The 24,665-nt window shown below is 46.8% G+C and overlaps 1 protein-coding gene across 3 annotated transcripts in view; it reads left to right on the top strand.

Annotated features, from left to right (window-relative positions):
* Positions 1–4,377: 4,377 nt before the first annotated feature.
* The window catches only part of TSPAN2 (tetraspanin 2), a 41,018-nt gene continuing 20,730 nt past the window's right edge, over positions 4,378–24,665 (top strand). For 2 of the 3 annotated variants that reach the window (XM_065888381.1, XM_065888390.1), the window contains exons 1-2: positions 4,401–4,469; positions 20,141–20,243. In XM_065888381.1, the coding sequence (XP_065744453.1) occupies positions 4,401–4,469; positions 20,141–20,243 (172 nt within the window). Of the gene's footprint in view, positions 4,470–20,140; positions 20,244–24,665 lie in introns of all 3 variants that reach the window. The other variant, XM_065888370.1, reaches the window with a different exon arrangement.

Here is a 24,665-nt window from a genome sequence, read left to right as displayed (position 1 = left end):
TGACAAATGGACAGATGAAGAGGTAAGTAATGTAACTAAAGTAAAAAAAATTTTTTTAAGTTCAAACGTTTTTATTAATTCAAACTATTTGTTGTAGTTCCAAAAAACTATGATTTTCACAATAAGGGCTACTTGAAGAAGGCTTTCTATATTCTTTGACATAAACAGACATTTGCTAAACGGAGATGACAGTTGGTGTGAATTTTAAAATTTTAAATGCAGCTTATTTCTTAAATTAGAATAATATCTGCAATAATACAAACTGAAGATTGAATCTGATAAAGTATAATATTAAATCTGAATTGTTATGAGTAAAAATGCTGGTATATTACATTTTTGGGTGTACTATGCTACTAAAATGCCTTAAGGGTAATTTGAGGATGCAGATAGAATTATATGACTTTTAATAAACTGGAAATAAGTTATATATGGGTGTGCTTGACTGACATATGCCTTACCGACAGTATGTCACAAAAATAGAAATATACAAAAATGTTATACATCACTAGATATTGATTCTTGTAAATCATGATAAAATTTCTGATTGGAATATTTTTTATAACATCTTTATTGGAGTATAATTGCTTTACAATGGTGTGTTAGTTTCTGCTTTATAACAAAGTGAATCAGCTATAGTAGAATCTAGGTGGTGAGCATACGGTGTTCACTGCTCAATTCTTTCAACTTTTTTGTATGCCTGAAAATATTCATAATAAAATATTGGGGGAAATGTGCAAGGGAGAATATATTTTTTCATAATTCTTTTAGGGAACATGTGAGCAAAAGTTTGGAGACCACTGGTTTCTATTATCAACATTTGCTTATGAATCTTAAACTTGCAGTCCAAACCTCTCTCCAGAATCTCAACCATATTTCCATTTGTCTCCTGGACACATTATCTGGATTTCCCATCACATTTAAAACTCAACAGATATAAACATGCATTTATTGTCTTCACATGTCAGTTAAAATATCATCAGCTAAAAGTAACAGAATATAAGTGTCAAACAAAATGAGGGTTATTTTTCCTACATAACAAGAAACCTGGAGATAGGTGCCTGCTGGTGTTGGTTCAGCAGTTCAATGATATCCTGGCTGGCAGGTCTGCAATTCTCTTGGCCTTTCCTCATAGTCACAAAATGTTCTACAGCTCTAGGCATCATGCCTGAGTTCAAGACAGGAAAAAAGGGAAGGAAGCAATGCCAGTGACAATTGAATCTTGTTTTTTTTAAATAAATAAATTTATTTATTTATTATTTTTGGCTGCGTTGGGTCTTCATTGATGCACACAGGCTTTCTCTAGTCGCGGCGAGCAGGGTCCACCCTTCATTGCAGTGCATGGGCTTCTCATTGTGGTGGTTTTTCTTGTTGTGGAGCACGGGCTCTAGGCTCATGGACTTCAGTGGCTGTGGCGCGTGAGCTCAGTAGTTGTAGCTCGCGGGTTCTAGAGCGCAGGCTCAGTAGTTGTGGCACACAGCCTTAGTTGCTCTGCAGCATGTGGGATCTTCCTGGACGAGTGCTCAAACCTGTGTCCCCTGCATTGGCAGGCAGATTCTTAACCACTGCACCACCAGGGAAGTCCCACAACTGAACCATTTACCAAGACAATTTCACGTTTTCCAGAAACCTCCCCACAGACTTCCACATAAATCCCATTAATCAGAACTGTGTCCTACTACCACCCCTACCTGCAAAGGATACCAGGAAGCAAGTACTTAACCTTCCTATCCTCTAAATTGGACATAGGATTGGGTGACAGGTGAGCCCACCTACAGTATCTGTAACATTCTCCCCAAAACCTGCTCCATCGTCTATAAGCTCTATCTGTGTTAATGGTTCCATGATCTGCCTAGTTACTCACCCAAGTAAGAAACCCAGGAGTCATCCTTTCCTCTCTTTCCCCTCCTATCCCTATATCCAATCTGTCTTGATCTTTCATCAAGCTTTTGAATACCTCTGAAATCTGAGCCTCCTTCCTAAACCCATTGCCACTGTCTTGGTTCACGTTCTCATTTCTTACCTGAACTGCAATAGTAGTCTCTTAATTAGTCTCAAGCCTTAACTTCAAAGCATCCTCCATGCAGGCCCAATTTGACTAAAAATAGAAATCTAACCATCTTACGCCCTGCTTTAGCTCCTGTCTCTGGCTTTGCATAATGTCTAGTTTAAAGGCTAACTTCCTTATTTAATTTAATGTAGTCTCCTACTTTCATATAATGATGTACTCTTGAACACGTGTTATCAGTTAGGATGTCCTAGTCCTGTCAAGGGTCAGCTCCCCTAAGGCACAGCTTTGTTGGAGGGTGGGTGGCTGGGGAAGTCTACACTCAAAATCTATATCTGTTACGTTAGGCAGGCAACCCTCTGTCTCTAATGCATGTGTGCTAAAATTGTAGTGTGAAAGAATAATAGATATATAATAGGGGTTCTGTTCCTAGAGGGTCGAGAATGTATTTTGTCTTAGAGACATAAAGTTCAACAATATATTTAAAGTATCATAGCATTGTCGTTCATTTAGTTCAGAGATTTACTGAACGCCTACCATGTACGAGACACTATTCTTTAGTTCTTTTCTTTTTTGATAGATCAGAGAGGACAATAAGTGTTTGACTGAAACTAAAGATGTGCCTCTTTCTGCATTCCTAATGACTTCCATCTCTGCCTCTATTTCACTATTTGGGGCTTATACTTATTACCAGAATCCACACATTCATTTTTCTGTCTTCTCTTCATTTTCATAAGTTAAAATTCATGAGATATTCAAACAAGTGTCCAAAGACACAGATGGTAAAGACGGCAACATGGTAGAAACTGACTGGTAGAGTACAACACAGTAATAGCTAACCCTTATATTGTACTTACTTACTCTGTGCCAGACACTGTTCTAGGTACTTTACAAATATTAACTCATTAACCTGCACAACTCCACGAGGTATGTACTAGTATCTCCATGTTGCAGATGAGGAAACTGAGGCCCCAGGACAGCTTGGCACTTTTGTGAGCTGACTGAAAGCTGTTCCCTAGCACCTTCTCCACTCACCTCCCTCTGCTCCACTTGGGCTGCTCCCCTTCTCACAGGCCCCCCAGGAGCCCCTGGCTTCTCCAGCCCTGTGCTTTGGCACCTGTGGCCCCGTCTGCTCTTCCCTTCTGCTCAGACTCGTTCAGGACTCGCTCAGGCCCACTGTCCTCAGCAAAGCCTTCCCTGCCCAGTGCCAAGAGGGCAGGCGGTGCTTACCAGAACCTTGCCCCACATCCTCACCTTGCTATAATTTGCTCATAGATCTGTCTCTACCACCAGAGCCAGTTGCAGCAGGCCTGGCTGTCTCCTCGTTGTCGAGTCCCTGGGGCTTGCTACTATTCCTGGCCTATAACGGGCACTTAAAGTTTTACTGAATTAATGCATAGGCTCCCTGGATTTTACACTTTCTTGTCGCCCCCGTACTGCCTGGCACCACATGTTGCAGACACTTAGTCATTCGGAGTGGGAGCCTGGTTTCCCCACCAGACCCCTAACTTAATAAAATAAAGCGAAACAAAACCTTCCCCCCTTTGCTCCCATTTCCACATCACAATAATCCCCGAGGATCTGGATTCCTTTCCAAGCTCTCGCATCAGTCGAATACAGCAGGACCCGGAGTGTCTGACTCCCCTCCAATGGCCAGGCCGAGCAGGATGGGTCGCAGTCTTCTGGGCGCAGGGAAGCCGCATCCCACGCCTTCTTCTCCCAGTTCTTGCCTATTAAGGTAAGAGTTGGAGTCGCGCGGAAGGGGCCGAGGGAGGGTCCCCTAGAAGCTGCTTCCGTGGCCTGTGCGCTCGCAAGGGGCTGAGGAATCACAACCTGGGACCGGGTGCCGCGGGCCGGGTGTCCCGCGATGGGTACTGCCAGCTTCTGGGCGGCTTTGGGTCCTACTTATCTCTTCTACCCGAGGCCATCTTCCTAGTTTCCATAGCCACCAGGGCCGTGTCCTTATTCTCAACCATCACCGCAGGCCTCAAATGAGTCTCTGCACAGAGCTCTGATTAAATGAGTCTCGGGTCCCCAGTGGACGCTCCTTCTTCGCAGATGCTCCGATAACCACCGCGAGAAGGGTGCCTGCGGGGCGCGTCGCCCGGCCTGGGGAGGGAAGGAGGCGGCCTCTCGTTCCGGAGGTGAGCGGGGTACCTGCTCCTTCTGGCCGCTCGACCCCCACCCAGCGGCGCTCCCACCCATCGCCAGCCTCTTGGCTCGGGGTCCTCCCCGGCCCTCTCTCACCCTGTGCCGGCTCCAGCCCCGCCCCCCGCCCCCCCGCAGGCCCCGCCCAAGGCCCCTCGCGCTCCGCCCCCTCCCCGCCGGCCCCCGGCACTGCCGGAGCTCCGAGCCCGGGCCTGGGGACTCGGGATCCCGCCGCCGGGGTCGCAGCATGGGGCGCTTCGGCGGGGCCCTGCGGTGCATCAAGTACCTGCTGCTCGGCTTCAACCTGCTCTTCTGGGTGAGACCCGGAGCGGAGAGGGCCGGGCAGGGGAGGGGGCTGGGCGGGGACACAGGGCAGGGGTCCCCGGGGAGCTGACCGCTGCGGCGTCCGAGCCGGGCTCCTGAAGGCAGGGTGTTCAAAAAGACGGAGGTAAGAAAAAGGCAGACAAAGCGGGCGGGGTGGGGAGGGGGGAGGGAGGGAAAGATGGAGGGGGAGAGAACCGACAGAGAGAGAGATTGAGCAATGAGAAATGGGAAAAGGGGGGAGACCCCGTGCGGCTCTTCCCTTTGAGGAACCTCTCTGCCTCGGTTTTCATCTGGAGTCTGGTAACACCAGGTGCGGGGCCACCAGCTTCTCTGCGCACACACCCCCTTCTCGCTCTGTCTTTCCGCTGGAGCAGGGGCCCGCCAGGGCGCCGGGACTGCCAGAGGTGGTGCCCCATCCGGAGTGTGCAGAGACATCACCTGGCTGTGGCGGGCTTGTGTAGGAAATTGGGGGTAGCAGTGGAAGTGGTATTGGTGGGGGTTCAGCCTTTTCCTGGGCATTAGGGGAGGGTACCGCTGGATGGAAGGAGGCGGTGGTGCTCTTCTGTGAGGGAATGGGCGGAAGGGAGGGGCTTCCAAGGGACAGCAGCACCTCCCCACAAACCCCAGCTCAAAGCCTTTGCTAAATCCTACTGCTCCCAGAGATGATCTCATTCAACTTTGCATTGAATGAACAACATTCCCAGGATTAGTGGTTCACCGGCTGATAGGGCCATGACCCTTGTCTCCTGTATTACTGGGACAAGATTAGGGCTAGACCATCCCTAGATTCCTGGATATTCTGCCTCAGGCCCTGAAGGACTGGGAGACAAGGTCTGAAAATTGTCTTGTCTGCACATTTCCTCTTGGGCTTCCTCAAGGGAATGTCAGTCACTATAACTGCTCAGACAGACCCTGAAGGAAAATACAGATCTTGCATTGGGTGAAGAAGTATCTTAGAGCTGGGAGGGAGCAGCAAGGGGGCTGGGTGCTTTAAAATAACTAGGATAAAGGAGGTTGCTGTTTGTCTTATCTGCTCTGGGGAGTTTGTTTTCCCGTGACTCCAACTAATTAATTATTGAAGGATGGTCTCTGCTTGTGTCTGCCAACCCATTAGCCCAGATGCCTGGGTGACTCCAGCAATTCCAAGCTCTCAGAGGTCAAGTTGCCATCCTCAGCATCCTGCAACAGGGGAAGGTGTGAAGGAGGTACCCCACAGACAGCCCTGAATTTTAAAAATACACATGGCTTTTGTACACTTGGGCATTTACATCCAGCATACTATCGGGAAGGGCATTTCTAAAGGCCCTTTATGTTGTGCTTTTTAATAGTCTGGCTTAATTTCAAAAGCTGTTAATTATAAATGTCATGCTTTAGTGACACTCTTCACTCTCACTGCTTACAAATTCAAAAGAGGTTTTATCGAAGTCTGAGAAGGAATTCTTAGGCCGGGTGCAGTGCTTGTTTAGTGCCTGATGCTGTGCCAGCCTGTCCAGAGATAATAGGCAACATTTATTGAGCATTTTCAGTGTGTAAGGGACAGTGCTATGCACACTGCATTCATAATTAACTTAACCCTCACAACAATCCTGAGGTGCATACTATTATTCTCCCCATTCTTACAAATAAGGAAAAACTGAGGCTCAAATAGGTCCACTTGCCCAAGGTCACACAGCTAATGAGTGGCAGAGGTGGGACTCAGACTCAGCCTTCATGCTCCTAAGCACTGTGGTACATGTAGTTAACCACTGGTTCTCAAAGTGTGAGTCCTGGGCCAGTAGCATCAGCACCTCCTGGGAACTTGTCAGAGACGCACATTCTCAGCCCCATCACAGGCCTGCTGAATCAGAAATTCTGGGGGAGGGACCCAGCAATCTATTTAAACAAGTCCAGGAAATGCTTATGCTTGCTCAAGTTTGAGAACCACTCTGTTAAAGAATCAATGCACAAGAACAGGAAAAATAGCTTATATATGTAAATATAAATAAATATACATAATTTATATTGACAAAAATATATATAATTTATAAATTAAAAATACTGTTCCCTAAGCTGCTAATCTAGTTGAGGAAATGACCAATGAATATAGAACAACAACAAACAAAAAAAAACGACAGCATATAATCAAGTGACAAATTTCACACCTCTGACTCTAAACACAGGAAGGAAGGGAAGTAGGAACAAAGCAATGTTAGAGTACCTATCATGTATTAGCCACTGGGGTTAGGCGTGACCTTTTATATATCCGACCTAATTAAGGAGTTCCCAGCAATAGTGAGGAGTTGGGACAGTTGTCCCGGGGACCTTTAAGCTGAAGCTTGAAGGACTGGTAGGATGGAGGTGGACAAGGGTGAGGGGGGTGACACACCACCCACGGGCAGAGGAACAGAGCAAGGGTGAGTGTGACCACCAGCTGACAAAAGGATCAGGCTCAAGTGCAGAGATCGCAAGCAGAGTGTGCTTGAGCAAGTCATCTTTACTTCTAGCCCTGTTTTCTCAGCTGAACAATTGAGGTAAAAGAGTTGTTGAGAGGATTCAAAGGAAATATGTAAAGTATCTGACTTCACCTTCCTGTGAGCCCAATATGTAGTAAGTGCTCAAATTTTTTAAATTATTACTTTTATTATTAAGTGCCTGGCACATAGAAAGCATTTAAAAAAAGTTAGCGCTCTTTCCCCAGAGTCCCTTAATATCGGGGAATAGTGTATATCTTTGCCAAGTAACTTACAGCTTGTCTTTGCTTTAGGATAACTACATACTGGCTTCTCAGTTTGTACTTGTGGATTTTCCCCACTAGGACTTAGAATACTCTGAGAGCAGGAATCTTTTTCCGTCTTGTTCAGGGATATATCTCCAGCGCCTAATAGTACCCAGCTTATAGAAGGCATTCCATAAACATCTGTAGAAAGAATGGATGAATCTATTCCATTAGGAATAGATTAGGAACTGGATACAAATGGCCTTCCCGATTTGCAAAGGTAATCAATTGTCAACTTTATCTGCAGGACTGAGCCTGTCTCTTCCTGCTCATTCCCTGTCGGTTTGTTCTTTGTACAGATTGGGCCCAGGAAGAGGATATGGGGCCTCTCCTCACTCTCAGTTCCGTGGGGAATGAGGACCAGGGACCAGCAGCAGTCACAGACAGCTCTCCCCTGTCTATAACTGTACAACCAAAGGGAAAGGGGCGACCTGAAACAGGCTCCTAATGATTCAAAGGAAAGCGATTGTTTGGGATAAATTGTCTAGATGTGTACCTTCACTGTAACTGAGGGAACCTGATTCCAGGAAAGCCCCACCCTAGTTTTGGAAGTTGTTTTTTTTCCTGGTTAGAGGGTTTGTGGGAAGTTTGGGGAAGGGGGAGAGGGCAGGGGACAGTTTTCCTGGAAGGACAGGCGTTCGCCATGACTTCAGGCGTTCTATTTACACACTCTTAGATGCTTGCGTGCCTGTCCTTCTGAGGTCTGGGGTCCCCCTGGGTGACAGCACTTCCTTTCCTGTCAGGAACTCACCAGAAGGCAGACGCAGAGGCTGGGTGGGGTATGTTTTGTGATCTGCAAATCGATTCACAGCCTCCTTCTGGCAGCTGGGTGAAGTTTCCCTAGGCTGTGCTCCTGGTTTTATAAACATTCAGCTAGAGCCTGCCTGAGCCAGCAGAGCACTCCCCGGCCCAGGGCTGCTGACTGTGCTCACCATTGAATTTTAACAAAACAAAAGTAAAGCCTGGCCCCAAGCACCACTAAATTAATTTCTCTTATCATGGCTGATGTCTAACATGAAACCCCTCCCAATATCTGTCATGTCTAAATTCGGACATTACAGTCAGATAGCATGGCATGGTCCCATGCCTTTCACTGCGATCACCTTTTTTTTTTTTCCTCCTCCGTTGCATAGTGATATAAATAAAACACCACAATCTACCAAGCCACGTGTGTTGGTTTAAAGAAAAAAGAAAAAAACCTGGGCTCTGTTTATTCCTTGGTTTGTTGTTGTGTACTCGGCGTTTTCCCATCGTTGTGCTGTGTGAGCTGCTCAGGGTCGCCGACCAACAGGAAGCAGGACCGTTCGTCGTTGAGAGTCAGATGCCATATATGGCTTGTTTGAAGTTGCTCTCCTTTCCTTCTCACTGTTATTAATGCAGCTCTGGAGTTTCACTTGGTGATGCCTAACAGGTGCTTTTAGGAAAGACCGTGTCTCGTGGGCTTACGAGATGTCTGACTTGTCTACTCCTCTTTCCCAAATTCATTTCAAACTGTAGCTCCAGAGCTACCACCTGTCAGAAAGACTTGTTTAAAAAAATACCTGAAGAAAGTATTCTATGGGGTCCACCCAAAAGCTAGACCACCCCAGAAGGCAGATAGGAATTTCCTTGGCCCTGTCGTTGGATAGTCTCCATTTCTGATTTCTGTCAAGGTGGGGAGAGAGTGGCAGCCTCCCCTATTTTGGATAAGAGGGGCCCAGTGGTGCTGGGAGGGGCAGGACTCTATGATAGGAGCCGGCCTGCAGAAGCCAGAGCTATGGTTCCAGGAGTCTGGTAGACCTCGGCCAGGTCTAGGCAGCGTGGCAATTCATATCCACGAATTCAAAGCCTGGAAGGTGGATACTGGCATCTCACTTCCTGGGTTTATTCCTGGCCATAGTATTTACTAACCAGGGGTGCTTGGTTAGTAAGCTGTTTAACCTCTTTGAGCCTCCATTTTCTCATCTATATAATGGACATAATCAAGTATCAACATCAGTGTATGACCTTGGTGCAGATAAAAGAGTAAATATATGTAGAGTATTAAGTATGGTACATGAGATAGTAAATATTCAGTAACACAGATATATATTACTGGTAGTCATATTTAAACACTAGAAAACAAGTGGGAAAGTGGAATCTAGAATCCAAGAGATTCATAAAGGTAAGGAGAAGTAGGAAACAGGTGTCCTAAGTCCAACCAACCAAGCAAAGTGGCAAGAGTCTTGTAGCTTATCAAAGGCCTGAAGTCAAAAGGAGAGGTTCTTTCCTCTGCAGTTAGTCACTCAGCAGGTATGTGCTTACCACCAACTCTGTGCCCAGCACCCTACCAAATGCTGGGCATTCAGAAATGGTTAAGACACAGTCCTTGATCTTGAGGCACTCAAAAGACCTTTATTTGGTGCTCCTTTGTGCCTTTGAGTATAGTTTACTGTCTCTTTAATGTCTTTGCTCCTCGGGGCAGGGAGTGTGCTGTGCTGGTATCCTTCTTCTTCCATCTCTCAGCACCTAGAATAGCTTCGGCAGTCACTGGCACAGCTCTGGCTAAGAGACCCTAGCGCTGGAGCTGTTTGTTTGTTCCCCGCCCTGCTTCTGTGCTACCAAGGGGAGGCCAGGGGGTAGAAATAGGAAAACCTTTGGTGATCAGTACCTCTCAAACTTGAACATGAATACACATCACCTGGGAATCTTGTTCAAATATCTCTTCTGATTTGGTAGGTCTGCATTTCTAAGAAGCCCCCAGATGCTGGTCATGCTGCTGGTCCAGGGAACACACTTTGAGAAGCACCGGTTTAGATGTGGCCTTAAGAGGTCAAAGATCCACTGGTGGCTCTCATTTCTGAATGGGGCAGGGAGTGCCCTTCCTTTAGGCCTGCTCACCTGGCTTCCTTGTGGCAGTTCTCTTAATCCCATTTACCACTTTACCGTTATTCTTCTAAGAATTTTCTTTTACACTGAGACTTGTTGGTTTCTACAGTTACCAGGAGGCCACCTGTCCATTGCCCATTATGCTTCACTGTGTTATTCCAGAATATGTAGTATCTTTGGGTAAGTGACACTATACTAACCGTCATGTCATGCTTGCGAAGGAATTAAGGAGAAGGAATTGAGAAAGAAGCCCATAAGATGGGACGACCAGATGGGCTGAGAGCACATGATACGGACGAATAGGGGTTACCTTGGCTTGCTTTTTTCATCCTCTTTGGATTTAATTAGGGACAAAACTAACATTCCTATGATGCTTTGGGTTAAAAATGCTCTTACATACATTATCCCATTTGATCATGAATCAACAACAACCCCATGAAGTAATGTAATCCCCGTTTTACTGATGTGAAAGCCGAGAGGCAAGCACAGTATGTCTGGGGTCCAAGAGTTAGGGAGGAGCAAAGCCAAGATTCACACCCTGGTCTTCTGACTTTAAACCCTGTGTTCTTTTCACTGTACACATTTATGAGGGCACATGGAATATAAGGTATAATAAATGCTACTGGCTTAGAAAACATGAAGTTTATGGTCGGGGAGATTATATCCAGTGTTGGATTGTGTTGATGCATTCCAGAAATGCGGGTGCAAAGAGGTGCATAACGCTCTGGCATGTGGGAGAAAGAAGAGTAAGGCTGAGAACACCCCTGATTGGTTTAAGGCGGAGGAAAAGCAAGATGGGAATTGAGAAAGGGTATGTATCAAGAGACAGTGTTTAAAATTAATTTCAGTAGCAAAAACTTGAAGAAGAATATTAAGCATTATATAAATGGAAGGTACGTGCTCGCTGCTTTCCCATGCACATCTTGTATATTAACTTCCTTAATCCTCAAAATGACCTTCTGAAATAGCAGCTATTGTCACCCCTAGTTTATATATAAGGAAACAGAGGTACAGAGAGTTTAAGAGCCTTGTCCGAGACCTCAGAGCTGGCCAGTGGCAGAGCTGGGTTTCTGTGCGTGGCCCCAGAAACTGTCCTCTTAACCACTCCAAGTCTACAGACTGACAAGAAGAGAAGATTGAAGCTCTGATGAGCATGTGAATTCCAGACCTGCACTCTCCAATATGGCGGCTGTGCTACTAGCCACATGTGGCTTTTCACATTTAAATTAATCTGTATTAAAAGGAATTGAATATTCAGCTTCTAAGTTGCACTAGCCACATCTCAAGTGCTCAGTGACCATGGGTGGCTAGTGGCTGCAGTATTGGACAGCACAGACAGAGAACATTTATATTTACATCACTGGAGAAAGTTCTTTTGGATAGCTCTAGGCTAAATATAGTTATTCTTTCTCTCATAAGTCATCTTTTCCTGTTTCTCTCTTATTGGGTCTTATAAAAACTAAAACTAAAGAGAGAGGGGGAACATACTTTCTGGAAAGCAGGACCGACATACCTAGTATAGAGGTTTAGAAACTCAAGGGAATCCCAGCTGTCATGGAAAGAGTGTAGTGCTAAAATAAAAATTAGTAGAGGAAGGCAGCCGAGGACTAAATCATTAGAATCATGGCCATGGTGTTTCCTATCTTGAGTAGGATTAAGTTTTCAGTTTGAATATAACATTAGTGAGTCTACCACCATAATAACAATAAGTGCTGGGCAATCACAGTTCTGAGTGGTTCTAAGTGTGTAAGGTGAACTCATTTAATCTCTTAGGGAGGCACTATTATTACCCCCACGTTGCAGCTGAGGAAGCTGAAGGTTAGTGAGGTTAAGGGACTTGCCCGAGATCACAGGACTACAAAGTGGCAGAGCCTGATTCAAACCCGGGATGCCTAGAACCCCCTGTTTTTATCTGCTACAACTCCTCGACAACACAGCGTATACATATGGATTGTTTTTGTTACTATCCTGTCCAAGAGCATCATTATTAATACTCAGAAGAGGTAAAATTTTCTACAAGAGCAGTTGGGGAATGTTCCAAGGTGTGTGCCAAGCCCTGTCCTCCCCATTGTAATGGTGACTGGGAAAGAGCCAGCTTATAAACTGGGGCAAAGGAATTAGGCAGGGACAACAGAGCCCCCCAGTGGGGCAGGTGTGGGGCCTGGAAGCTGCTGCCACTCATCCAGGAAGCCCATGTGGTCTCCCTGTGCTCCCTGTACCCATCTAGTCCCCTGTAAGTGGCCCAGTGCTGCCTGCCTCTCTGACCCCAAATGATTTCTGGTCAAATTGCTGTTAAGAAAAATTCTCTCTAGAATACAAGACTTTCAGGATTCCATTCAAGCTAACTTTTGAATAAACAAAGTGTTTTGGCTTGTTCCAATCTAACCTGAGTTTTACCTGAAACATTCTTTTCTCCCATTGTCTGTCTGTAGCAACTAAAACCGGGTGAAGGTCATTATTATTGATTGATATTCAAAAATCCTGTTTATCTGCTCAAGAGTAGTTCTCTCAAACTACCTTGAAAAATATTAGGCTGTAAAATAAATATTGTTTAATATTCCATCTTTGCTTATGTAAAAGCTCAATATAGCTGAGATGTCCATAGAATTCAGGGTAGCCCTCAAAGTCGTGTTTACTCAGAGGGCAAGCCTGGGATAAGAGCCAGCTGGATGCTGCCAGGAGGAAGTTCAGAGACATAGAAAAGACCATTATTGTCCTCCTGGAGTTCGTCCCCCCGGTCAGGTAAGACAGACACTGGCTTTAAATCACTTTGATAACTTGGTGGATTGGATTTTACTTTAGTTGTATTTGATCTTCATTTGATACAGCCGTCTGCACAGTGGAATCATTAGCCAGTAGCCTGTGGCATTTGTTTTTACTGTATGAAGAAAACTATACAGCCATCATCTTTCTCCTAATTCTTACTGATCTCTCCTTTTCCCTGTATCTCTTTAGAAAAAGGCATTGTGTACAACCACTGAATAAATACATACACATTCCACATCTATATTTATCTGCTTTATCATTGAGAGCAAGCGTTTCATCCTGGCTCAGTTTCCTTCCCCTGACCTTAGTATCCCCCCAGCACTTTTGTACTATCCCCCACCCCCACCCCCCAGCAATGTCAATTGATCCACACGAGTTAACTATAACAACCTAAACAAACAGCAGAAGGTATAATTAGGACAAATATGTAGCTCAATTATCTTTCTGGAGATGCATAGAACACTCCTGCTCTATTGTGGTTTGAATTGCAGAACCCATCCATTAGTGCAGAGAATTAAGCATTGATTTTTAAAATATATCCTTACCTGAAGGAAGTCTTTCAGGAATTTCTTAGCATAAGCTTGTTCTTATGAAATTGTTGTGAGGAAAATAATAGGGGAAATCAGAAACACTGGCAACTAACCAGTGCGTTTCCAGACTGACAGCCATGCATTTCCAACCTAGCAGCCGTCTCATCATATGCTACCATAGTCCTGCCTCCCAATTCCACCTCACCTGGTCCTGATGTTGAGGCAAGGGCAGCAAGCTTCCTCAGAGGTGGTTTCACCTGGATGTCATATGGCATTTGGCTCTTGTGTTTCTTCTGACAAAATCCTTGATTTTGAGAAAGTGCCATCTCAATCCTTGCCTTGCTTTCACTGCATAATTGGATGAAAATCTTGGGAGCTGGCTTACCTCTTTGAGAAAATTAGTATCATCTTCTAGAGCAAATGTGCTTCCGACTTTTGCCTGCTAAAAGGATGAAGCTCCCATTACCCTTATGGTATCATAATGTGATTTGCAATCAGATCAAGAATTGTGAGTGTTCATTACATGATTCCATCTGGGGTGAGAATTGCCACCAAGAGCAAGTATTAGCTTAAAAGCTTTTAATGACATTTCTAGGATTGAAGTGTCATTTTCCTCTTTGTGTGACGTCATCCCAAAGAATAGAATTGCAAAAGAGTTGGGTATGTATGTACATGGTATTTACCCTGGAGGAGCAGAAATATGGAATTCATTTTGTCTATTTTTTCATTCAAGTGCATTTTGTGTGTGTGTGTGTGTGTGTGTGTGTGTTGCCATGATTACATTAAGTATTCATATGTCCTGCCTATAAAAGGCATGTATAGATTTATTCTTTGTGTCCATGCCTGATGCATGGCACACATCCCTGCAGGCTTGGAAAACACAGAACTGATACTACCTTCTCTAGTTTTGTTTTGTTTTTCTGTGGGAAAGTGTTTTGCTGAGTGTATTCAACAGTGTATTCACACAGTGCCATCTGAGGTGTCTACACAGTGTTTCCCAGGTGCAGATGAATTTGAAATCAGTACTTTGGGAAGTATTCCCTTGGAGGGTTGTGAAGGAGTTTGTTCACAATTGCTTCTATCAGCCTGTCTTAGGTCAAGTCGCCATAAAAAAAAAAAAAAAAAAACAACTATAGATTGGGTGGCTTAAACAACAGGAATTTATTTCTCACAGTCCTGAAGCCTGGAAAATCAAGATCAAGGTATCAGCTAATTCAGTTCCTGGTGAAAGCTTTCTTCCTGGCTTGCAGACAGCTGCCTTCTCCCCGTGTCCTACGTGGCAGAAAGCACTCTCTGGTGTCTCTTATGAGGGAATCCCATCTTGGGAGCCCCACCCTCATGACCTCATCTAATCCTAATCACCTCCCAAAGGCCCCACCTTGAAATACCATCACATTGAGGGTTAGGGCTTCAACGCATGCATGAATTGTGGCGGGGAGCACAATTCAGTCAATAGCACAGCCTAAATTGTACCTTTGTGAAGGCCCTCCATGCATTCATTTAACAGATGTCTGTTGGGAGGTGGCTGTGCAAGGCAGAGGGGTAGGTGCTTGGGACACAGCAATATAAACCCTGCCCCTTCCCTCACATAGCTCAGGACTTAATTTTTCTTTTTTAATTACAGAAATATTTAAACAGAAGTGGTTATATGAGACATGGAGGAAGACACACACCTAGGCTAGGCTAGGCTTTGCAGAGGAAGTGACATGAGAGCTGACAGCTGTGAGTGGGTGTGAGCCAGGTGGAGGGGAGCAGAGGAGAACTTTGTAAGCTAAGGAAATAGCAAGAGCAGGGTCCCCAAGTGGGAGAAGGAACTGAAACTGTGTGGCTAGAGCTTCTGAGGATAATTAACTGGGTCTCCTATCTAGGGAAAAGCACATGAGCTGCCTGAGAACATCCCTAAGTGATGCTTTTTACCCAGAAAGGGAGCTTTCTGGTGGGTTTAGCCATCAAATAGCAGAGTAGCATGTATTCGCTCTTTGTGATCAGGGTGGGCTACCTTCTGCTGGAGGCAAGGGGTGGAGGTGGGGGGAGCTGAGAAGAATGAAGGACCCAGGCCTGGGGAGTGATCTTCACATTTTTGTATCTCAGCACTACCCTCCCTCCAATCTGGTGCCTTCCTAAGAACCACATTTGTGATTCATGAAAAAAAAATTTTTTTAAGTAAAAGAATATGTCCTCAAGATAGAACATTTCAGCAGCAATCCCAGGAAAGTGGAAATAAATACAGCACAATATAATTGAAATCCAATAACAAGCTTTGCTTCATGTTAAATGACTTGTTTTCTGGCAGATAGGCATTACTTAAAGGAAACTTTTTGTTCATCCACTTTGCTTTAAAAGTTTTCCAGTTGGGTCTGTAGTCCTCTTTTCTGCTGCTTTAGTTTTAGAACACATACAGTCTTCTCCATGGACATATGCTTACAATTTGCAACTTTGTCCTGCAGACTCTCTGGAATATGGTTAGCTACTGAAATGACTTGTCCATGAAAATGCATAATGTAATCGTACCAGGTAATCCCCGATCTAATGTCATCGTCTATTCCTTTCATTTCTATCTTCCTTTTCTATTTTACTTCTCTCTTCCTTTTACATAGTGTACACACTTTTGCCCTCAAAATCCTGTTGCATCACATTCTCTGAGTGCTTAATGCACAATTGGTGCACAGAAGAGAAACGGTGATGCAAAGAATGATGACATTTGGAGTCTTCTCAGGGGCTGGTTCTCTGACCTGCATTGTTAGAGTCCCTCTTGGGCCACAGAGGTGGGATCAGTTTCTCCACTAGCCCCTGAGATCCTTTGGAGAAGGAACTGGATCTTCCTTATCTATGAATCCTTGCCTCCTGGCTCACGACAGATGCTCAGCAAATGTTTATTAAATGATTAGCATCAAAGCCCTACTCATGCTGTTGTATGAAAAAGTCCACCCCTGGAAAAACAGTGTTTCTAATGGTAATTGTTCCAAAGGCATAGGGATTGGTACTAGTCACGGATGCAGAGTAGCCCTCGGCAAAGTTCTTTGGTTGGTAGAGTGGATCCATCATGGTCCTCGCCGATCACCGCGTCCAGCCCCTAACATCCCCCCTCTGGCCTTCAACCACTCAGGTCGTTACCTTTGGCTTCTCATCGTGTCTGGCATCCGGCAGCACTCGTGCTGCTCATTGCCCCCATCAGAATGAGGGCTCCCACCTCCCCTCTCCTCAAGGCCCTGCCATGGACCTTCCACAACGGTAGCAAGCTTAGTACAAGCTGTGAGCCGTGTGCCCTAACTCCTGTTTCAAGCCCCAGACTCTGACCTCCCCCAGATTCCTCTCTCTCCCCAGCACAGGGTTCCGTGAAAGGCAGCGCAGCCCTTACCCACACTGTTCCCTCTGCCTGGCATTCACTCCTCCCTCCAGTCCCTCCCTGCTCCGACACTTCTAACTCATTCTTCAAGCTGTAAGTCAAAATGGAACACCTGCTGCACGCTGGTCATCACGCTTTGCTCTAATCCCTGGGCAGTGAAGCAGTTCCATGGAGCGCACTTCCTGCGTCCTGTGGCATTTATTAGTTTACAGGATTATCTTCCATGTCAGACTTTTCATGTCTTTTTCATCGTTGCTTCCCTAATGCTTAACACGGTACCCAGTCAGGACCATAGTTACCTCCTCCGTGAAAAACAGGGAGGAAGGAGAGCAGATGAGGACGGGCAGGGGCACGAGAAGGAAAGCAACATGAAGGGGCAGCCTCTCCATCCTTATTTGTTCTCATGTTGGCTGCAGTGTTGAGGTGCAACCAGAGGTACAGTGTTGTATCTGAATGCGAAGGAGGGGCTGAGAATGGGGGCATGGGGTGGGGCTGGGGGGTTGGTCTAGTAGGGTTAAAATTTAGCACTAGAGGCTGCTCAGTGAGACTTCTCTTCCCGGGTATGGGACGCACAGAGCAATGGGCCTTACTGACACCAGAGTTGCTCACTTTGCCCCTGACTAGACTGGACTTGGTGTGAATTTTTTTTTTTTTTTTTTTTTTTTTTTTTTTGAGGTACGCGGGCCTCTCACTGTTGTGGCCTCTCCCGTTGCGGAGCACAGGCTCCGGACGCGCAGGCTCAGTGGCCATGGCTCACGGGCCCAGCCGCTCCGCGGCACGTGGGATCTTCCCGGACCGGGGTACGAACCCGTGTCCCCTGCATCGGCGGGCGGACTCTCAACCACTGCACCACCAGGGAAGCCCGGTGTGAATTTTTTTCAAGCAATTTCAGGTGTGTGATAGAGCAACCAAAGTCCAGTGAACACAGAGTATTTCAAGAGTCTTGAAAGAACAGTGAGTTGCAAAGGACCAAAGGGCTTCATTGTCCCTGTTGATGCCACTTTCCAAATCGGTGATGGCTGTCATCAGGCGCAGCCTCGGGCTTGACCTGGCCCGCGCCCACAGTTTTCCTGATCCGGCGGCATGCTGGGAGGATTCCCTCCGCAGTGATGACATTCAGCCGCACCGCAGTTTCCTTGACCCAGGAGGAAAGCCTGGGTTTGGGGTTGGGGGGTGTGGACGAGCAGGCGCAGAGTTTTTCTCATTTTGCCCCTTGGCTTTAAATTGCAGCCTCTCTTTTAATTTTCCATTATGAATCAAACACATCGGTGCCAAAAATGGACAAATGTATTCCGTCTGGGAGGATGATCCCAGACAGCTATAAATTAGAGCTTGTGTACAGAGGTGCCAAAAATGTGGCCTCGTGATAGGGTGTCCCTGGGACCAGTCACCTCCTCCACAGTCTGCTCGGTGATTACAGGCCTTGGCCTGACGCCTCCATCAACAGATTTTTGCTTTGTACTTGGAAACTCTTTCCACCGAGTTGCTGCAGAGGCGGCGTAGGCAGGGCTGCCTGTGAGGCTTTGCTGGGCACGTGTGTCCCAGGGAGCCCCTAGCACTCCGAGGATGGGGCTTTCCCAAGGGCATCAGAAAACAGCAATGACCTCACAATGACCTCTTCCCTGCACCAGAAACAGCAATGACCTCAAAGCCGATTTCCTCCCAAACTAAAGCACAGCCCAAGAAAACTCTCCCCATTTTTTTCTGGACTGATCAGTTAAACTACCATATCACACTTTTAAACTTACAAGAGTAATACATGCTTCACGCACAAACCTTAGAAAGTACCGTGAAAAGAGAAAAGTCACCTGTAATTTTACCTGTCAAAGAAAAGTATTGTTAATGTTTTAACATGACTTCTCGGAATATTTCTCCACGCCTTGCTACCCTTTTAAAAAATGCAAAACCTTTGAAAGCTGGTTGAACCCAGTTCCTTTAGCTGTTCCTCACATTATCTAATTAGTGCTTTCCTCTAAGTACTGGAAACTTTTCGTTGTTCCACATTAGAGAGTCCAGCTGGTAGACCTCTGCCCCTCCAATTCCTCCTGCAGCAGTCATGCTGGTCTGCTTAAGAAGCCGGCCACGGAGGGAATGGGCCTTGGGAAGATGGAGGGTAAAGAAAGATAAAGTCCTCATATATATTCAGACAGATAGCCCCGGCTCTTTACAAATAGCCCACAGACAGAAGGATCATGTATAAACAGGGCTCTGGTCTGACCCTGACTTTGACATCATTTTTCCTTATTAAACCTCTACTTCTCTGACTTGTGTGCTTGTCCCCCTTTTGCCAGCATCTGTGTCTACTCTTCCCTGCTGGGGCGGGGGCAGCCTCTAAACTGTTGGTCTGGGGAGGGGTTAGGGGAGCCCAACACTAACTGGATGGGTTGGCAGAACCACGGGACTCTTTCTACATCTCTGCTCACTTGTGGTGCCTTGAGTCCAGAAGGTGCCAGTGGCCATCTGTTGATTGACACAATGAAATTCGAGATGGGTGTTTGTGGAGAGAGAGGAGACCCTGGCTGGAGCCTGCTGGCGGGCCTTTGTGACAGTCCTGGGAAGGAAAGGCTTCCAGCTCAGGTGCGGAGCCTCACAAAAGCCCTCCGAGTGGCGGAGAGGAAGCGGGCCATGACTCTACCAGCCGCCAGCCTGCCCAGCCGCTGCCTGCACCGGCCACTCAGCCTCTCCCTGAGCCACACAGCACACAGACCAGGCTTTTTCAGAAAATTAGTTTTTCCTTTCTTGCTTTCCATGGAAACCCAAAATAGCAACCAAAAAAAAAAAAAAGAAACAAAACAACCCCGGCCAGTTTCCCTCACTGCCTGCAAAACCATCCCCAGGCAGTGGGGCACAGTGACAGTGGCAGCCTGGGGGTTAGGACAGCTTCTAGATGCCTCTAAAACGGCTTTCTAACTGGACACTGGACACTCAGGAGGTGTGGGCAGGTTCTGAGGTTGGCGTGTTTTCTTCCCATTTAAAAAAGTGGGTTTCCCCCAGTCTCGGAGTTCATCTTGCTCTCGGTGACCTCTCACTGTGGTGTTGGTGAGGAAATCCCAAGTGCCCAGCAGGGGACAATAGGGCAGGAACCAAATACCTTCCCGGGGGACTGTTGTGGGAATACCCTTTCTGAGACACCTCCTGGGCTGTGCTGTGTATGCCCCATAACCGCGGGGGAGCCTGGCAGAATGGGAGAAACTCTGGGCTTGCAATCAGGAAACCCCAGTTTTAATATCACATCAGGGACCTGGGGTGGGCTGGGGGCTTTGAGCACATCATTCCACTCCTATTATAAGAAACGTGAAGAGGAGATGGGCTGGTTTCTTAGGGGACCCCCTCCAACCCTCAGATTCTGGGGCCTCAGGCCTCCCAGGTCCTGCACACACTTTCCCCTCCCTTGTAAATGCAGGCTGTTTACCTTTCAGCTGGCAGGGTCGGCAGTCATTGCTTTTGGACTGTGGTTTCGGTTTGGAGGCACCATGAAGGATTTCTCTTCGGAGGACAGTTCCCCAGAGTACTTCTACATAGGTGAGTGACTTCAGCTCTCCTCCACCTTAGCTGGGGCTGCCCCGGCTTCGAGGGGAGCCTGCACCTGGACTTCTGGGACGGGGGATGGAGGGAGAGAAAGGAGGCACACCTGAGCCCCAGATGCCCACCTGGCCCTGGGGTAGGGATGTGTGGTCCAAGTGGAGAGGAGAGGGCCCTACCACCCCTACCCTGCCCACCCCACACGTGGTTCATCCCTCTGCTTCTAAAACCAAGGAAGACCAGGTGGAACTGAACTGTTGTGTTTCTTTCAGCCACTTCAAGAAAAGAAGCCCAGCGTGTAACCACAATTCATTTCCAAAGAATTGGAAAAGCCCCTTTGCCCCCCGAGTGGAGTGGGCACACCACAAAGTCAGTTATTCACTCATCCATCTGGGGTGACGGGGGACCCTTGCCCAGTCAGGGTCTGGTTTTGTGTATTTGTGATCTTGTATTTTAAATTGTCTAGGAGAGACACATAATTCAAAATGAAGAGAGACATCTCAAGATGTGGAAGGGTCAATCTCATCCCTCCGTGACTAGGGACTGCAGAGGGGAGAGAGAAGGGGGAGTGGAGGCGGGTGGAGAGAGGAGGGAGGGGCAGAGGGAGGGCTGCCATGGAGAGAGGCCTCAGTGTGGGAGGGGTAGTTGCTGTCTCCCTCCAACTGTGGGAAAGGGGTGAGGAGCTGGAGGCTGACGTAGCCTCCAATTCTGAGACCATGTGATAAGTAGGGGATGAGAAACTGGTGTGTAACCAAGTGCTGACTTAGTGGTATTTGCAGTTGGTGCATCAGGGGTCATTCTAAACTGGTGAGGCAAGAAGGATTTGAGTTAGGTTTGAAAGACCAACCATAATCGATAGAGAAAAGGAAGAATAGGGACTGCAGAGGTTTGGGGCACACAGTGTGTCTATAGGATAGTGATTAGCAAGCCGAGGCTGGGCAGAGGACTCTTACCAGAACGTAAAGGATATGGGCATGGTAGGAATTAAGATTAGGAAAGTCGGGGAGGGACAGAGGACAAGTATAGAGGGCCTTGAATGTCAGGGCCAGTTAATTTAATAAACAATAGAAGGATAATTTAGGGTTTGGGGGAGGGAACGACCTACACTGCATTTTAAAGAGATTATTGTGGAATGAGAGAGGAGGACAGAAAAAGACGGTGCTAGATTATTGATATAGTCAGGCCTGAAGAAATAAGGGCATAACCCATGGTGGTTGCAGTAGGAATTGTGAAGAAAGGGACAGAAAGACAAGAAACTTTATTAAGCATTATTAAATATTATTATTAAACATCGTTAAACTCAGGGACAAAAGGAATCAAAACAAAAAAGATATCAATGATAGACAGAGTCAAGCCTAGAAGTCACAACTCATAGTTTTCAGATGGAAACCTGAGGTAAGGGACCCTGCTCGGTTAGAGAGAGGGGCGGGTATGCGGAAGGAAAGATGGAAGCCAGTCTGGGGGGCAGCCTCTGTCTGTGTTGCTCCAGAAACAAAGCACTGATAGCAATTTCACAGGTGTAGATTTGGGGCCAACGTAAGAAAAGCTTTCTAATGACTTGATAAATCAAAGAAGCTGAGCAGACTTCTACAGTGATCCCTCTGATACCTTGGTATTTAACCCAAAATCAGAATGGAGCCTTTATCAATACAGGAGATTCCTGCATTAAATAGGAGAACAAACTAGTTCTATACAGACGTTCCTGATCCTATTTCCTAATGTAAACTAAAGCAACATGAACAGCCCAAGATGCAAGAAATGTCATATATTTATAGACATATCGGTCAGGACTCTTTTAATTGCAAATCACAGAAACTTGACTCAAACTGTCTAGAGCAAAACAGAAATTTCTTGACTCACATAACTGAAAAGTCAGGATTAGTTCTCATCACAGGGACACAAGTGATGTGATTGGAATGCGGTCTGTAGCTACCTCTTAGCTCCGCTTTCCTGTGGCTCCAGTTTGGGGCAGGTTCCCCCTAGACGTGATAAAACGTCCACCCACAGCTCCAGGCGCCATCTCCCAGGTAACCTCAGCAACAGTACACTCTTCTTTCATTCCAACTGATCCAACCAAAGTCCTGGGTCGCACTGTCACTGGCAATCTTGGGTCCAGTGCCCGTTCCCACACCAGTCATCGCGGCCAGCTGCTTGGGACGGGCTTGTTGGCTGAAGCCTGGGCTTCACACCTGCCTTGGAACTGAGGCGAGTCAGCCCTCTCAGACCACAAGGACTGAGAGTGGAGGAGGTTCTTTGTCTAATAGAAAAGAAAAGGAAGTGAACTCTGGGTGGGGAAAACAACAGCCCTCACAGCAGGGCCTGAATCCTTCCTGCTTGTTCTTGGCAGCCTGGGGCGTGGCGTGGGTCTGCCCACCCTTGGTTCTCCCTCCCCTCTCTGAGTGGCTGGTGGTGAGAATGCTCACGGTCAGTGCTTGAAGTCCAGAGAAGTGGATTATCATAGAGTCTTAGCACTAGACGGAATAAGGAAACTGAGGACCAGGGGTTGAAGCAGAGGAGGAGGGGTGCTGACAGTCAGCCGTGGTTTTCCAGCCCTTCAGGGTGGGGCTCAGCCCGCACCCCAGGTCTGCCAACGCCCAGGCCTGTGCTTATTCTGTTTCCCTGTGCTGTCTCTCTGGAGAGTGCCAACAAGAAAAAGTCCTTGTGAGGTCAGGAACCTTTTTTCCACTTTAAATACTTCTTATAATATAAATAGAGCAATATACATGTTTACAGAAATTGATGTTTCTTTCCTCAATAAATAATTTTCCAAATAGGAAAGACACCAGTTCCCTAGCAATAAAACGAGAAGAAAAGTACACCAGGATTCCATTTTATGGACTTGCATAGCAAACGGTGTGAGGTAACAGGACTTCAAAGAAGAAGCAGGCCCAGTTTTTGGAAAATCTCACTTCATGTCACAGGGTACTGTGCACTGCTCTGTGTATTTTCCTTTTCAGAATAGGTTCCAGAGCAATCAGCCCATTACACTCTTATCACCCCATTGTTAAAGAGCCCTGGAGAGTAGGCTTGGCCCATTGAAGCACTCTTAAAGAAATACCACCTCTCCCTGAGAGGGACCTCAGGCAGGCACGTGGTCTAGCTCCCTGCTTCTGGGCAGATGACTGCCGCCTCTAGGGGGATGCTTTCCTCTCTGGGACCCTTGGGTCTTTCTCCTTGGTGATGGAGAAAAGGTCCCTTCTTATAATAAAGATCTGGAGGTGACTTCACAGCCAGAGGCCAGTGTGGAGAGGATCCAGCTGTGAGGGGAGCTGGAAATGAGGCCAGGGAGCCAGGTAGTCAGACACTGCACCTGCTGCCTCTTCTCAAGGACCTCAGAGCTCAGGTTGAGACCTGGAGGCCAACCCAGACTGTCATGTCCACTGGTTGCTATCATGGAGAAAGGAGAGCCTGGCAAGCGTGGAGCTGGCAGCAAGAAAGGCTGGGTGACTTGGTGTTTCCCAGACCCTTTCCACATTAGTCTCCTTCAGTGAGCTCTTGGGAGAAGGCCCCAGTGTCTTCCAAGTTCCACCAATGTGCCCCTCTGCTTTCCTGTTACAACTTGTCCCTGGGGCTGCCCCTTAGGGGTATAGGCAGCACAGGGGTCTTCTTTCCAGGAGGCAGAGTGAGGAGCGATCCCCTCGGCCCTCAGAAAGCTGGAGCACATGAAGTCATGTCTGTGAGCAGAGGACCGAGGGCGTCATCGGGTTTCTCCATGAAGGGGAAGGGGCTGCCCACACAGACTGCAGCCACTCGCTCTCCGGGATCGCAGGCTTTCTGTGGCTGTCCCTCCCTGTGAATCCAGAGCCGCAGAGCCTGGCTTTGATGGCGGCTGGATGTTATGTGTAAGGAAAGCATTCCAGCGCTGAGTGCTGAGGGGCTGGCTTGAGTTTTTAAAAACTCTGACTCACTCTGCTAATATTGTTTTACTTCTCAATTTTTAGTTGTACCTGAGATTCCTAGGAATTGCAGAACAGACACGTGCCATAGCTTACATTGTTGAGACAATTTCTCCAAAGCATTTTTACAAGAACTTAATAGATAATTATTGCCATATTACACATAACAAAACTGAGGAATAAGAGGACTTACCTAAAGGCGCGTGTGGCAGGCCTGGATTTCTAGCTCCCACCAATGTGCTTTGAAGGGAAAACCCAGAAATCATCAATGATAGATCCCTCGGGCACTTTTCTCAAGGAAGAAGGAAAAGAACCCTCCTGCCATTTGTAAATTGCAAAATTCACAGATTTCTAGCTAAGAAACTCATGCTTCTTCTGAGTTCCTTCTGAAACTGCAGCATAGGAGTGAGGGTGTGCACTTTGGAATAGAACCCCGGGTTCAGTTCCAGTTTCCCCCCTCACTAGTCATGCAATCTTCCATAAATTAGTTCTCCGTGTCTCGGATTCCTAATCTGTGAAATATGAA

This window comes from Phocoena phocoena, chromosome 1 (assembly GCF_963924675.1).
Source record: "Phocoena phocoena chromosome 1, mPhoPho1.1, whole genome shotgun sequence".
NCBI classification, from domain to species: domain Eukaryota; kingdom Metazoa; phylum Chordata; class Mammalia; order Artiodactyla; family Phocoenidae; genus Phocoena; species Phocoena phocoena.
The sequence above is the reverse complement of the archived record's forward strand: the minus strand, read 5'-3'. Positions and strand labels throughout refer to the sequence as shown.